Raw genomic sequence first — 15,737 nt, 5'->3', positions numbered from 1 at the left:
AGCGCGGGCAGGAGGGTCGCCGAGAGGAGGCGCCCGCTGCCCCCCACCCTCGTCCCCCTACAGGAATCCCTGCTGGAGGAGAACCCCGAGAAAGCCTTCTACGGCTCGGAGGAGGACGAGGCCAAGGGCGCGGGGTCGGAGGAGACGGCCACCGCGGCGCTGCCCGCCCGGAAGCCCTATGTCATGGACCCCGACCACCGGCTGCTGCTGCGCAACACGAAGCCGCTGCTGCAGAGCCGCAGCGCCGCGGTGGTCATGGCCGTGGCGCAGCTCTACTTCCACCTGGCGCCCAAGGCCGAGGTGGGCGTCATCGCCAAGGCGCTGGTGCGCCTGCTGCGCAGTCACAGGTGCGGCCCGCCCCGCCCACACCGGCTCTGGCCCCGCCCACACTCCCCGCCTCGGTCCCGCCCACACTCCCCGCCCCGGTCCCGCCCACATCCAGCCCTGGCCCCACCCACTACCCTGGCCTCGCCCACACCGGCCCTGGCCCCGCCCCCCCTCCACACTCCCCGCCCCGGTCCCGCCCACTCCCCTACCCCCATCCACATCAATCCTGGGTCCGCCCACATCCAGCCCTGGCCCTCCCACTCCCCTGGCCCCGCCCACATCCAGCCCTGGCCCGCCCACTTCTGGACCCTGAGCCCACCCTGGCCCATCTCCTCCTACTGGTGCCCTGGCCATACCGGTCTCCTCTTCCTTCCTACTTGGTCCACTTTCCTTACCTCCATCGGCTGCCCCTTGCCCCAGCGAGGGGCTCACATAACCTCTGACCCTCCTCTGCAGTGAAGTGCAGTACGTGGTGCTCCAGAACGTGGCCACCATGTCCATCAAGCGCCGGGTGAGCAAGAGACCAAGGCCTTCCTTCCCCGTCCGAGGGGTGGCTTCCATGGCGCTCGGGGTTCCGGGGAGAAGCAGGCTGGGAAAGGGCTTTGGCAGTGCAGCGTGTGGGAGGGGAGACCCCAAATGCAGGATCCTGAGGGTCACTCAGGAAGGAAAGCCCATGAAGAAAGACCCCGTCGGATCTAGAGGGAGGAGGGGGACATTGAGGAGTGGGGGACAGTGACATGGCGGGGAGGTCACTGGGCCCTGGGCCGGGAGGAGGGTTGCCCTGGAAGAGAGGCTGTGGGGGAACTCCCGGCTGCCTCTCCCGTGCCAGGGTATGTTCGAGCCCTACCTGAAGAGCTTCTACATCAGGTCCACCGACCCCACCCAGATCAAGATCCTGAAGGTGAGTGACAGACAGAAGTGGTTGTGGCCTGTCTGGCCACGTCCCCCGTCTCCATAGACCCACTCAGGTATCCACGGTGGCCCCCTGGGCGCCTGCGTCTGGGGCTGAGCCCATGGCCTCCCAGCCAGACGTGTTTGCTCAGGAAGCCAGGCTAATGAGGGCGGGGGGACGGGGAAGGGAACTGACCCTTGCCTAGACCTGTCCTATACCTGGCACTTTTCACAACCACCTCAGGAAGTGCACATTTTCGCCATTTTATTAAAACGTGGACCCGAGGAGAGGAGGTAACCACCCCAAGGTCAGTTCTGCTGACTCGAAAATTCATGCTTTCTCAGTGCAGCTCTCCGTCTCCCACCCACGGTGTTATCACTCTCACACTCCCACCCCCTCGGGCTTTCATGCACATATATGCCCACAGGAACCTGTACCCCATCCTGTTCCTGCTCTGCTGCCTTACTGAGTCATTTAAACAGTTCAGAGAAAGCAAACTAATCAGGCATCCTGCCCTGGTGGAGCCCACAGTCTAATTGGGGTGAGGAGGAGGCATTTCGCAGCTAATCCTAAAACAAATGTAAAAATCCATTTGTGAAATGTGGCATGGAAGAACAGTTACAGGGAGCTGTAAGGGCATAAAATAGGAGGACCTGATGTAGTCTGGTGCCAGGGGAATTTTCCCTCAGCAGGTGGCTTGAACTCAGGCCTGAGAAATGAACACGAATCACCTAAGTAAAGGCAGGGACAGGATTTGGAAGCACTCCAGCCACATTGTGGAAACAGCACATGCAAAGGCCCTGGGGCAGGCAGGAGTCTGACAACGGGCCTGTGTGACTGGGGCATGGGAGGCAAGGGGAAGTGGTGGGAGATCAGGGACTTCCAGACTGAGGGAAGATGTTAGTCTTTATCCTAAAAGCAGTAGGAGGCTTTCTGTTTTCTTTATTAATACAGTGGGACCTTGACTTATCAGTGTCCCGACTAACGAGTTTTTTGAGATACCAGCTGTCTCTCGGCAGATTTTTTGCATTGAGTTGATAGAGTAATTTGAGTTAACGAGCTCCTTAACGAGCTCCTTAACGAGCTCGGTCTCGGATTCCTAAGTCAAGGCCCCACTGTATTAGTATTTTAATCCTCACCTGAGGATATTTTTCCTTGATTTTTAGAGAGAGTGGAAGAGAGAGGGAAAGGCAGAGAGAAATATAGATGTGAGAGAAACACATTGATTGGTTGCCTCCTGCACACGCCCCAATCAGGGCCCAGGCCGGGGAGGAACCTGCAACCGAGGTCTGTGCCCTTGACTGGAATTGAACCCGGAACCCTTTGGTCCCCAGGCCGATGCTTTATCCACTGAGCCAAACCACCTAGGGCAGGCTTTACGTTTTCAATGGAGGGAGAAGTGACATGATCAGGCTGTAAGTGCATCTGTCAAGGAATCCATTTAAGAGGCGAAAAGGCCCTCCTGCAGTGCAGGCAAGCTGCTGACCTGTCAGTGCCCTGTCAGCCTCAGGATGCTGGGGGCTGCCTGAGGAGTGTTTGCTGGTGTGTGGAGTGTGTCTGGAATGACCGGGTGTGAAAGCACAGGACGCTCACCCTCTGCCTCCCTGCAGCTGGAAGTGCTGACCAATCTGGCCAACGAGACCAACATCCCTACGGTCCTGCGGGAATTCCAGGTACGGGCTGGGGCAGGTCCCATCCAGAGGGCCCCGGAGAGCAGCCCACAGCTCCTATGCACAGTGAGGGTCGTCCTGTGGGCAGACCTTCTCTTAAGGGTCCAGAGTGGAGAAACGGTCATCTTAGGTCCTCCCCAATGCCCTCTGCTGGCCTCGGGCCAGGGAATCACTGGGCAGCGGGTGAGGGGGCCACTTCCTCTCCCAGAATTTGGTCTCTGGCGTGATGAGTCACAGAATGAGGCGTGACCATTCCCAAAGGTCACCCGCAAGCCTGCAGGGTCCCTGAGGGGTCACCCTGTTGTGATGTCCCACAGACCTACATCCGCAGCATGGACAAGGACTTCGTGGCAGCCACGATCCAGGCCATTGGACGCTGTGCCACTAACATAGGCCGAGTCCGTGACACCTGCCTCAACGGCCTGGTGCAGCTGCTGTCCAACCGTGATGGTCAGTGCTTGTCTGAGTGTCCGACCCTATGACCAGTGGGTGTCTGCCTGCATGTCCGACGGCCAGTGGGTATCCATCTGTCTGTCCAGGCACAAGGTGATGACGTCTGTCTGCCTCAGTGGGTATGCAGGTGTCCCTGCGTCTCTCGGGGCCACTGGTGGAGTGCAGGGGGTGAGGAAGAGAGCCAGGGTTTGGGTGTGGCAGGGTCTGTCCGCCTGCGTGTGGCCATCGGGCTCTCTGGGGCCCACACTCTCTTCCGTCCGCAGAGCTGGTGGTCGCGGAGTCAGTGGTCGTCATTAAGAAGCTGCTGCAGATGCAGCCAGCACAGCACGGGGAGATCATCAAGCACCTGGCGAAGCTCACGGACAACATCCAGGTGTGGACAGCAGTGATGCCGCGTCCCCTCCCCTTCCCTCCCCCACCCCCGGGTCCTTTCGCGATCCTAAGACCCTATAATTAACTAAATCAACCTCCAAACCTCCCACACTGGCTCTACAAGGTCTTCAGGTGGAAGGATGGGAGGAGATGGGGCCATGTGACCCTGACCTTGTTGCCCAAGATTTGCCTTCCCTTTGGGGACCCCTCACCAAGCGCCCCACTCGTGTTTTCTCCAACGCTGTCGCCAGGGGTGGCTGGTTGACAAGTCCTGTGTGTTCCTGGCAAGTTGGAACTTTGAAACAAGGTGTTCCTGGAGATTCGGGAAGAAGTGACATGGAGCGAAGCATTGAGGACATAGTGGATCCAGGAAGTCGGTCTTTAAAACCTCGACTGACATTAGGGCTTGAAGAAGCCAGTGAGCCTGACTGCTGTGGTTCAGTGGATAGAGCATCGGCCTGCGGACTGAAGGGTCCCAGGTTCGATTCCTGGTCAGGGCACATGCCCGGCTTGTGGGCTTGATCCCCAGTAGGTAGCGTGCAGGAGGCAGCTGATCCATGATTCTCATCACTGATGTTTCTCTCTCTCTCCCCCTTTCCTTTCCTCTCTGAAATCAATAACAATCTACTTTAAAAAGAAAAGAAACCAGTGAAACCCCAGGGAAGAAGGGCTTTGCCGCCCAGGAAACGCCCACCTTTTAAAAAATATATAATTTTATTGATTTCAGAGAAGGGAGAGGGAGAGAGATGATGAGAGAGTCATGGATCAGCTGCCTCCTGCACACCCTACACTGGGGATCGAGCCACAGCCCAGGCATGTGCCCTTGACCGGGAATTGAACGGCAGCCTCCCAATTCATAGGTCAATGCTCACCCACTGAGCCACATTGGTCAGGCTGCCCACCTTTTAATGCCTCTCACACTGCCCCCACTCTCGTTTCCGGGGGAGCCCATCGTACAGCGGCCGGTGCAGATGGGAGGCCTGCCATTTCCCTGGCAGGCCACGTGCCTGCCTACGTGCCATGTTTACCAAGGTCCTAACGCCTCTCCCTCCGCCACAGGTGCCCATGGCCCGCGCCAGCATCCTGTGGCTCATCGGCGAGTACTGTGAGCACGTCCCCAAGATCGCACCCGACGTCCTCAGGAAGATGGCCAAGTCCTTCACAGCCGAGGAGGACATTGTCAAGCTGCAGGTCATCAACCTGGCGGCCAAGCTCTACCTGACCAACTCGAAGCAGGTACAGATCGAGAGGTGCCCCTCCACAGTCGGTCCCCAGAACCCGCCAAGCAGTACTCTGTGTGCCCTCACCAGGTGGGCGTGAACGCCAAGGCCGCTTTCTTTTCTTTTCTTTTCTTTTCTTTTTTTTCTTTTCTTTTCTTTTCTTTTCTTTTCTTTTCTTTTCTTTTCTTTTATTTTCTTTTCTTTTCTCTTTTTCTCTTCTCTTCTTTTCTTTTCTTTTCTCTTTTTTCTTTTCTTTTCTTTTCTCTTTTCTTTCTTTTCTTTCGCTAATCCTCACCCGAGGATATTTTTCCATTGATTTTTAGAGAGAGTGGAAGATAGAGGGAAAGAGAGAAACATCCATGTGAGAGAAACACATTGATTGGTTGTCTCCTGCACATGCCTTGACCAGGGCCTGGGCCGGGGAGGAGCCTGCAACCGAGATCTATGCCTTGACCAGAATCAAACCCGGGACCCTTTGGTCCGCAGGCCGACGCTCTATCCACTGAGCCAACTTGGCTCAGGCCCAAGTGGCCAATGTTCCCAGTGTGCACGCTTCCTCCGGGGAGCCCAGGGCCTGGGAGGACTGAAGGCAGCCTCTCCGGCCTCCCATGGAGTCTTTGGGTGGTGGCACTGTGCTTCTTCGGGGCTCCTCTGATCCATAGTAGCTATACTGGGCCCCAGGAACTCAGGCTGGGGAGGCGGGGCCCTCAGGTCTGGGACTCATCAGGAGCTGGAAGGGACAGCAGTCACGTGTGGAAGCAGCGGGGCCCTGGGCCTGTGGGTGTCAGGATTGTGGGAGCAGAAGCCTGGAGAGGAGAAGGTATAGGGAGCACCGGGGGAGCGTTCAGCCCCTGAACAGTATGTGCGCCTCCTTGTTCAGAGGGGAGCAAGGAGCAGTGGGAGGAACGTTTGACAAGGTGAGGCCGTGTGGGTGGGGAGTCACACTGGTCGGAACTGACAGGCTCAGGACTGAGCCGAGCGCTGAGCCCCCGGACGCTGATGTCGGCCTGTTTCCCAAGCCTGGTGTCCACATGCCTTTCCCCAGGTTGTCCCGCTGGCCACATGCGTTTGCCACGTGTGCCTGTGCTGACGGATTGATTTAAAGGACATTTCCCGAGTGCCTGCTGTGCCTGGCACAGAGCTCCGTCCTGGGGTGGTGCGGAGTGCTTAATGCTAGGAGGCACTCCATCAACAGTGGCTACCACGGTTGTTTGTAAAGACAGGTAGACTAGCCCTGGCCAGTTTGCTCAGTGGATAGAGCATTGGCCTGAGGACTGAAGGGTCCCAGGTTGGATTCTGGTCAAGGGCACATGTCCGGGTTCCGGGCTCTATCCCCAGTGTGGGGCGTGCAGGAGGCAGCCGATCCATGATTCTCATCATTGATGTTTCTATCTCTCCCTCTCCTTTCCTCTCTGAAGTCAATAAAAATGTATTTTAAAAAAAGACAGGTAGACTAGGCAGGGACGGGGCAGAAATGGAGAGGTTTGGGTCTGGGATACGGCTGCCTCACTGCAGTGTGCATGCCGGGACCTCTGTGCCTTCAGCAGCCCACGGTGCGGGCTCTGCGGTTGGCTCTCAGTAGAGCCTTTCAGGGGAGGACTGTGGCCGTAGAGACCGCAAACCTGGGACCACAAGTCTGAGGACGAATGGAGTCCAAGGCCCAAAGGGCAGCTGTCAAAGTTGGGGTCAGGCCCTGGCCAGGTTGGCTCAGTGGATAGAGCATCAGCCTGTGGACTGAAGGGTCCTGGGTTTAATTCCAGTCAAGGGCACATACCTTGGTTGCAGGCTCCTCCGTGGCCCGGGCCCTGGTTGGGGCGCATGCAGGAGGCAACCAATGGATGTGTTTCTCTCACATCGATGTTTCTATCTTTCCCTGTCTCTCCCACTTTCTCCAAAAATCATGGAAAAATATCCCTGGGTGAGGATTAAAAAAAAAAATGTTGGGGTCAAGAGTCAGGGAGGTGAGGGGACATAAAGTCTGTGGGAAGGACTGGGGTGGAGGGAGGGGGAGGCAGCGGTCCAAGAGGGAGGGCAGCCCCATGCAGTGGTGTCGGTCAGAGCCTGGTCTGGGACCTCTTGTGTCCCCGACTTCCTGACCGGTGCTCACCCTCTCTTGTCCCCAAGACCAAGCTGCTGACCCAGTACGTGCTGAGCCTGGCCAAGTACGACCAGAACTATGACATCCGTGACCGCGCACGCTTCACCCGGCAGCTCATCGTGCCTTCGGAGCAGGGCGGGGCCCTTAGTCGCCATGCCAAGAAGCTCTTCCTGGCGCCCAAACCAGCCCCCGTCCTGGAGTCGTCCTTCAAAGGTGGGAGCTGAAGTGGGGACCCTCATCTGAGGGAAGGGGCAGATTTGAAAATCTCCTGGGAGAAGGGGAACTGTCCCTTTCTCCTCCCAGGACCATCCCCACTCGCAAGTCTCTGTGCTGCCCTCCTCTGGCCCTGACCTCCTCCTGCTCCCACCGGGCTCTCACCCCTCCAGGCCCTGACCCAGCCGGGCCAGCCTCTCATTCCTGGTCGCTGTGCTCATCCCTGCGGGGCCTCCTTGTGGAACCTGGTGGTGCTGAGCACCCAGCCCCCGCTGCCCCGGAAGAGAGGGGACACCACATTCCCACCACCCAGGGCCAGCAGCACCCGTGGGCCAGAGTCCCTCCTCCACCCCTCAGCCTGCTCTGGTCGGGCCAGAGCACCTTCCCTCCAGCATGTGGGCCTGAAGGTCAGGGTGGAAGAGCGATTAAGAGGCACATCCACCCTTTCATCTGCCCAGCGAGGCTCCCCCACCTCACCCCCACAACCAGGATCAACACCAGCCCCTAGGAAACAACTCACAGGCTGACCTCTCACCCTGTCCCCAGACCGGGACCACTTCCAGCTGGGCTCACTGTCCCACCTGCTCAATGCCAAGGCCACAGGCTACCAGGAGCTCCCAGACTGGCCAGAGGAAGCCCCGGACCCCTCCGTGCGCAACGTGGAGGTCAGCGGGGGGTGGAGGTTGAGTCTCACAGGTGGAGGGACAGATGGTAGGGAGCTCTGGTGTCTCGCGTGCTGGCCACGCCCTCCTGACACCCTCCCCACACACAGGAAGAAGATCTCTCCCTTATTGAGACCCACGTGGGCCTGCTGGGCGAATACACTGAGGTCCCCGCCCCCGTGTGCCGTGTGCCCTCTGCTCGGCCTGTAGTGCTTCCTCTCCCCGCTCCCCTGCGTGCTGGCCCCGTGCCTTCCCTCCCCTCTGTCTCTTCCTTGGTTTGTCTGTGCCCCCTCTGCGAGCAGCTACCCTTCACCAGTTCCTCCTGGGACAGGACCAGGGCCCGGAAGAGGTGGGGTGAAGGATAAGGAGACTCTGTGCTGTCATTCCCCCTCCCCAACCACAATTTACTAACTCTCTTACCCGCCCCGCACCATCCAGGTACCTGAATGGACCAAGAGCTCGAATCGGGAGAAGAGGAAGGAGAAGGAGAAACCCTTCTACTCAGACTCTGAGGGCGAGTCGGGCCCCACGGAGTCCGCAGACAGTGGTGAGGAGATTGAGAGCTGGGCTCCGTGCTGCTGCCCACATGTGTGCTGTCTGAGGCGTGTGCGCGCGCATGTGTGTGTGTGACCTGGTTGTGTATCCAAGGGGGTGTGCACTTACATGCACCTGCCTATGTGTTTACTCACCTGAGGGATTGCAGGTTCCTGGTGTGTGTGTGCTTGTGCGGGTCTCTGTCCATGCGGGTCCAGCTGTGTCCCCATTGGTCTGGGTGGCACCTGGAACCAGGGGCAGGTCGGGAGAGGGTTCCATCAGAGCTGAGTCTGAAGCTGCGAGCCCAGGGCACCTGCTGGGGACCGGGAGGCCTGCACTTGGCGGGGTCGGGGGAGAGCGGGCGGGGGTCTGAGACCATTCCTCTGGTTCCTCTGCAGACCCCGAGTCCGAGAGCGAGCCAGACAGCAAGAGCAGCAGCGAGAGTGGCTCTGGGGAGTCGAGCAGCGAGTCTGACAATGAAGATCAGGACGAGGATGAGGAGAAGGGGAGGAGCAGCGAGAGGTAAGAGAATGGTGGGGTTTGGGGTCTCCCCTGGAAAAGAAGGGCTAACCACACAGCCCAGGCCAGCCTCCTAAGAGCCCCTGAGCCTGGTGAGCTGGTGGGGCCTGCAGACCCCCGGCCAGCTCCCGCAGACCCCGGCCAGCTCCCACGGACCCCCGGCCAGCTCCCGTGGACCCCCGGCCAGCTCCCACAGACCCAGGCCAGCTCCCATGGACCCCGGCCAGCTCCCACGGACCCCCGGCCAGCTCCTGCTGAGGCTGCTCTCAGGAGTTGCAGGAGGACTCAGGGATGCAGCGTAGAGAAGCAATTGGGCATGGGCTGGCACAGGACCCCACTGGCCCAGGCTCCCCACCTCACCCCCACTTTTCAGGGCTTCCCCGCTCTTCTGGGAGGCCAGGAGTGGGAGCCCAGGCTGGGCCTGAGTACCACCTGCCCCCGCCCCTGTCCTCCAGTGAACAGAGTGAGGAGGAAGGTGAGAAGAGCAAGAGGAAGAAGAGGAAGAAGGTGACGGAGGCACAAGGAGAAGGCTCGTCCTCGGATGAGGGCAGCGATTCCAGCAGCAGCTCCTCAGAGTCCGAGGTGTCGTCGGAGAGCGAGGAGGAGCAGGGGGAACCCGTGTCCTGGAGGAAGAAGACGGTGAGAGTCGGGCCGAGAGGGGTGGGCTCTGGGACAGGGTCCTCCCACCTTCCAGACACTCAGTGTGTCCTGTACCCGGGCACTCCCTCCCATGCCCACTCCCCGTGTTCTCTTGCAGCCTCCCAGCAGCAAAAGCGCCCCTGCAGCCAAGGAGGTGTCCCTGCTGGATCTCGAGGACTGTGAGTTTGGGGGTAGAAGTCACGGGGAAGGAGGCCTGGGGAGTGGGACTTAGGAAGGTCTGAGGGAGCTCTGGGTTAGGGTCCTCAGGGCTTGGACGTGGGGAGAGCAGACATCCTGGCCAGCGTGGCTCGGTGCTTGAGCATCCACCTATGAACCAGGAGGTCACGGTTTGATTCCTGGTCAAGGCACATGCCTGGGTTGTGGGCTTGATCCCAATGGGGGGCGTACAGGAGGCAGCCGACCAATGATTCTCTTTCATAATTGATGTTTCTATCTCTCTCTCTCCCACTCCCTTCCTCACTGAAATCAATTAAAAATGTATATATTTTAAAAAATAACACATCTTCAGGCCTGAGAGGGCACTAGGTGTGGGGCTGGGGTGGTGAGTGGTTAGAGCCACCAGGCTGCCACATGCCCCGCTGTCCATGGTGCTGAACCGTCTGCTCCCTGAGCCCTGCTCAATTCAGGCCAGTTCCATGTTACCTCTCCCCATCACAGTCTTCCTCGTCTGTCCACAGTCACCCCGCCCAGCGCCCAGCCTGTGTCTCCCCCCACGGTCGTGTCCAGCAGTCTGGCCGCAGACCTGGAGGGCCTGACTCTCACGGACTCCCCACTGGTGCCCTCGGTGAGTGGGATGGGACCTACAGTTCCGTGCTGCACCCTGGGGTGTGGATCTGTGTGTGGGGGGTGAAGGAAGGGAACTTGCTGGCTGTGACCCTCGGTGGGGACAGGGCTGGGCAGGCTGCTGCTTGCTCACTCCCATCCCCCTCTCCCTCCCGTCCAGCTGCTGAGCCCGGTGTCCGGCGTGGGGCGGCAGGAGCTGCTGCACCGCGTGGCGGGCGAGGGCCTGGCTGTGGACTACACCTTCAGCCGCCAGCCCTTCTCCGGGGACCCCCACATGGTGTCTCTGCTCATCCACTTCTCCAACAGCTCCGACACCCCCATCAAGGGCCTGCATGTGGGCACCCCCAAACTGCCTGCGGGCATCAGCATCCAGGAGTTCCCTGAAATCGGTGCGGCTCCCGGGAAGTCAGTCTCCTTACAGCTGCCGACACCCTCTCCCTGCCGGGCCAGGGGCCAGGCCCTGGGGGCACAGAGAGGGCATCTAGCATGATCCACACCCAGTGGGCAAGACAGGCTAGGAAGTGAGGGGGTCCTGATCAGGGCAGGGGGTGCTTGAGGCTCGGTTACTTCAAGACTGACTTCAGCCCTAGCTGGTTTGGCTCAGTGGATAGAGCATCGGCCTGTGGACCAAAGGGTCCCGGGTTCGATTTTGGTCAAGGGCACGTACCTTGGTTGCAGGCTCCTCCCCGACCCGGGCCCTGGTCAGGGTGCATGCAGGAGGCAACCAATTGATGCGTTTTTCTGTTTTTCCCTTTTTTTTCTACTCTCCTTAAAAATCAATGGGAAAATATCCTCAGGTGAGGATTAACAAAACAAACAAAAAGACTGACTTCCGTGGATGAGAGAGTGGGGGGGAGGAGTGTTTAGATTTCAGGAGAAAACCAGGAACGGTCTCCCAGGGCGGGAAGCTGGGAGTGGTCAGCTCTGGCAGAGGAGGGAGAATGGGTCTGGGACGCAGACTCCCTCTCCCCCTCCCACCTCACCCCCTGCAGAGTCCCTGGCACCCGGAGAGTCTGCTACTGCTGTCATGGGCATTAATTTCTGTGACTCCACCCAGGCGGCCAACTTCCAGCTGTGGTGAGTGTCTGCCTCGTGGTGGGGGGCGAGGGTGGGCCGGGGAGAGGTGGGTCACAGTGGAGAGGAGCTGGAGGTGGTGGCAGCAGGGGGTACGTCATGAGGTGGAGGGTCTGGAAGCCAGCCCACGCCCTCGGGTCTCACCTCCCTCTCCTGCTGCCCCCAGGCCCTGTCCCCAAAGTGGGAGGAAAGGGGAGAGATGGGCCTCACTGCCTCTTTCTCTGTCTTCTCCCCCCACCCAGCACCCAAGTGCGACAGTTCTACGTCTCCATTCAGCCGCCGGTTGGGGAGCTGATGGCCCCGGTGTTCATGAGTGAGAATGAGTTTAAGAAGGAACAGGGTGAGTGTGCCCTGGGCAGACAGGGGTGGTACTCAGCACCATCCTCTAGGCCAGTGACGGCGAACCTTTTGAGCTCGGCCTGTCAGCATTTTGAAAAACCCTAACTTAACTCTGGTGCCGTGTCACATATAGAAATTTTTTTATATTTGCAACCATAGTAAAACAAAGATTTATATTTTTGATATTTATTTTATATATTTAAATGCCATTTAACAAAGAAAAATCAACCAAAAAAAATGAGTTCGCGTGTCACCTCTGACACGTGTGTCATAAGTTCTCCATCCCTGTTCTAGGCCCTAAAGTCTAGGGCCCTCAGCTCCAGCTCACAGCCCTGCGGGGGATCGCGGGGTGTGTGTGTGTGTGTGGGGGGGGGTGGGCTCTGCAGGGGCCCCGCAGGGGCCGGGACACTTCAGCGAGGCTGTGGAGAGAGTGGGCCCTCGGCCACTAGGCCAGCAAGCACTCCAGCTGGGGGAACATCGCGGGTGGGTGTCAGTGAAGGTTTCCAGGAAGGGAAGAGAGGACACGGGAGTCCCCAGCACAGGGGAGTGGTGAGAACGAAGCTGAAGGCATGTATAGTCTCGTTTCCCAAAGCCTCAAACGTGGTGCTGAAGGGTTTCAGCCCTAGAATTTCAGAGCTGCACGGGGCTGGTGGGTCCAGCTCCATCGCTAGAGAGAGGCGGGCCTTGGATTCCGTCTTCCTGGCGGCGGAGGCGTCAGGGAAGGTGTCTGAGTGAGGGCGGGCCAGGTTCAGACTTCTGCTTCCCACAGAGGAAGCTGGCAGCGTTCTGCCAGGACTGAGGCTGGGAGGAGCTGCAGCAGCTGGAGGAGGCAGGGCAGCCCCCGTGGGAGAAGCCCTGGGCTTCGTTGGGCCCTGGTTTAGGTTCCGAACCTGCACTCACTTGGTCTGTGACCTTGGGCCACATTCTGATCATTAATGAGGCTGTTGCAACAGATCTGCCCAGAGACGGTGAGGACCAGGATTAGAGCCCTGACAAAGGGAGCGAGGGGCTGAGGCGGGTGGCCCCCGGGAAGAGGGAGGCATAGAAGCTGTCCTAGAATTTTGGGCTTGGATGACAAGGAGAATGGCAGTGCCTTTCACCTAGACCAGTGGTCGGCATGCTGTTGCTTTTTCTGCAATGCGCCATAAAGCCAGTATTTTAGGCTTTGTGGGCCCTGTGGGGAGCGGAATTTGGCCTGCAGGCTGTAATTTGCCAAACCCCTGATCTGGTAGAAAGAATGGGTTTGGGTGAGGGGTGAGGGAAGAGCAAGGTTAGCTCTGGATAAGCTGGTTTTGCAATGCGTTCGGGAAAGTCAGGGGGCGGTGTTGAGTATGCAGCTGTAAATGTGGGTCTGTGCCCAGGAAGCACGGAAGTGGGAACTGAAGCTGTGAATGTGCGTGAGATCGCCCTGGGGAGAAGCTTCAAAAACCTTCAGAGCCAGCAGATAGGAACCTTGGGGAGAGCAGGTCATTGAGAAAGGGGGCGGGGCTGCTCAAAGGGGCAGGCCCAGTCAAAGGGGGCGGGGCCTGTCAAAAGGGGGCAGGGCCAGTCGCCGTGGGTTGAAGGAGACCCACTGAGGACAGGGAGTCCTCTATGGAGGATGTGGGCTCTGAATGGGAGACACAGCCTTGGCATGATGAGCAATCTGGCTTCTGGAGAGGACTTCTTAGGAGCAGGGAGACTTGGACACGGAGAGGCTTAAGGTACAAGGGCAAGAAGAGATCACTGGTCGGGCATGGAGGGGATGGAGCATCTCAGAGGGAGGAGAGGGGCTGCAGAGAAGGTGGGCAGGAGGGCGGACACGGAGCTCCCAGGGCTGCCTGAGAGTGTGTGAGTCAGCCCAGTTGAGTGAGGCGTTCCCGGGTGCTGTGAGCGCCTGGCCAGGTCTGGAGCTGCTGCCCCCGGTGAGGTTCGGGTCTGGGCTCTGGCCTGCCTGGTGAGGACCAGGCCTTGGCCAGGAGGGCAGCAGCCACCAGTGTTCTCTGTGAGGACTCAGCCGCAGGAGCCGGGAGGGATTTGAACTTGGTTGGGTGTGGGGTCTAGGGTGCAGGAAAGCTCTAAGTGGCCACCGAGTCTTCGGTCAGTAACATGGATGGAGGCCTGGGTGGGCTGGGGAGACCCCTCAGGCTTCCTGAGGACTGTGAGCTTGGTGAGGAAGCTCCGTGGGCAGACCCAGGTGAACCCATCACAGCCTCTGCCCTCATCGTGACCTCTGCCCCCAGGGAAGCTGACGGGCATGAACGAGATCACAGAGAAGCTCACGCTGCCGGACAGCTGTCGGAGTGACCACACTGTGGTGCAGAAAGTGACCGCCACGGCTAACCTGGGCCGTGTCCCTTGTGGGACGTCTGACGAGTACAGGTACTGGGCCCCTCCCCGAGAAGGAGATGGGCTATTGGGCCTGGTTTGAAGGAGGGCCACCTACCGCAGGGGCTGAGCCCCTCCCTCCGTCCCCCTCAGGTTTGCAGGGAGGACGCTGACCAGCGGGAGCCTGGTCCTGCTGACCCTGGACGCGCGGCCCCCCGGCCCCGCCCAGCTGACAGTCAACAGCGAGAAGATGGTGATCGGAACCATGCTGGTGAAGGATGTGGTGCAAGCTCTGACCCAGTGACCCCCAAGTGCTCCGACTTCTCTGCCACTGGTTTCTCCCTCGTGACACCTGGGCTGTTAGCACCCTCCTCCCTCTCTCTCTCTCTCTCTCTCTCTCTCCCCCCCCCCAGCTCCCTCCCTCCCTCTCTTTCAGATAAGATTCCTCACGTCAGACAGCACGCAGAGCGCCCCCCACCCCACACACACACTTTCTGTAGTTATTTATGGAGCAAATTCTCAATAAAGGTCTTCTCCCTAGAGGCCGGCTCACCTCTCCCTTCTTCCGGGTTCTAAGGGGTTGGGGGAGAGCGGCTAACGGTTCCGTTAGTGGTTCTCAACCTTCCTAATGCCGCGACCCTTTAGTACAGTTCCTCATGTTGTGGTGACCCCCAACCATAAAATTATTTTCGTTGCTACTTTATAGCTGTCATTTTGCTACTGTTATGAATCGTCATGTAAATATCTGATATGCAGGATGTATTTTCAGGGGTCATGACCCACAGGTTGAGAACCGCTGCTTTAGACCCTCGTGAATGACCATTAGGGAGACTGGACTGGCTCGGAGGTGACTCTGGTTGGAGCCCCCGAGAGGACAGTCTCCGGGTCCCCAGGCGTCTCTGTGGAAGAGACAGCTGAGCAGGGACAAAAGGCCGCGTGGTCCTTCCTCTGAGCCTCTGAAAAAGCGAGGCCTCTTCAATGGCCGGCCCCCTGGGGCCCCTCATGGGCCCCTGGGAAGGAGAATTCATGATGTGGGGAGTTTCCCAATCAGGTGCGAGATTCAAAACAGGCCAATACATGTGGATACAGGGCCCAGGGCCCCATCCTGCGGGGAGGGGGTCAGCTAGCCATCGTGGGGCAGGAGAAACAGCAGGTGTGGGACAGGGCTGCTCACACTGTCCGACCCCCTAGGCACGGTATTAACCTGCAGACTCAGAGCAGGAGGTGGGGGTGGGGCCCGAGGTCCAGGACTTTCTCACAAGGTCCCAGCCACCAACGCTGTTGCCCCTCGGACACTGAGTAGGAAGGATATAGAGCCCTCCACCTGGGACAGCCTTCTGGGGGTGGCAGTGAGATCTGGGCCCTGCCCATACCTTTCCCGGTGAGGAAAGCGGCCGCGTGAGCAGTATTTCCAAAAGGTATAAGAGGTGTTCCGTTAGCACGTTCTTTTATTTATCTATTTATTTGTTTAAATATATTTTTATTGATTTCAGAGAGGAAAGGAGAGGGGGAGAGAGATGGAAACATCAACGATGAGAAAGAATCATTGATCGGCTGCCTCTACACCCCCTACTGGGGATGGAGCCCGCAACCTAGGGATGTGCCCTTGACTGG

At 58.9% G+C, this 15,737-nt stretch overlaps 1 protein-coding gene across 1 annotated transcript in view; it reads left to right on the top strand.

Moving 5' to 3' along the window:
* The window catches only part of AP3B2 (adaptor related protein complex 3 subunit beta 2), a 30,837-nt gene extending 16,179 nt beyond the window's left edge, over positions 1-14,658 (top strand). Inside the window, exons 8-26 of the mRNA XM_036306330.1 lie at positions 64-347; positions 784-838; positions 1,157-1,228; positions 2,830-2,892; positions 3,207-3,339; positions 3,606-3,715; positions 4,774-4,950; positions 7,059-7,245; positions 7,792-7,910; positions 8,346-8,454; positions 8,840-8,963; positions 9,416-9,599; positions 9,718-9,778; positions 10,298-10,404; positions 10,564-10,792; positions 11,396-11,480; positions 11,720-11,817; positions 14,039-14,177; positions 14,277-14,658. Of these exons, the coding sequence (XP_036162223.1) occupies positions 64-347; positions 784-838; positions 1,157-1,228; positions 2,830-2,892; positions 3,207-3,339; positions 3,606-3,715; positions 4,774-4,950; positions 7,059-7,245; positions 7,792-7,910; positions 8,346-8,454; positions 8,840-8,963; positions 9,416-9,599; positions 9,718-9,778; positions 10,298-10,404; positions 10,564-10,792; positions 11,396-11,480; positions 11,720-11,817; positions 14,039-14,177; positions 14,277-14,427 (2,487 nt within the window). The 3' untranslated portion in view covers positions 14,428-14,658. The remainder of the gene's footprint in view (positions 1-63; positions 348-783; positions 839-1,156; positions 1,229-2,829; positions 2,893-3,206; positions 3,340-3,605; positions 3,716-4,773; positions 4,951-7,058; positions 7,246-7,791; positions 7,911-8,345; positions 8,455-8,839; positions 8,964-9,415; positions 9,600-9,717; positions 9,779-10,297; positions 10,405-10,563; positions 10,793-11,395; positions 11,481-11,719; positions 11,818-14,038; positions 14,178-14,276) is intronic.
* Positions 14,659-15,737: the final 1,079 nt, after the last annotated feature.

The sequence above is a fragment of the Myotis myotis genome, unplaced genomic scaffold, assembly GCF_014108235.1.
Source record: "Myotis myotis isolate mMyoMyo1 unplaced genomic scaffold, mMyoMyo1.p scaffold_m19_p_40, whole genome shotgun sequence".
NCBI lineage: Eukaryota > Metazoa > Chordata > Mammalia > Chiroptera > Vespertilionidae > Myotis > Myotis myotis.
The sequence above is the reverse complement of the archived record's forward strand: the minus strand, read 5'-3'. Positions and strand labels throughout refer to the sequence as shown.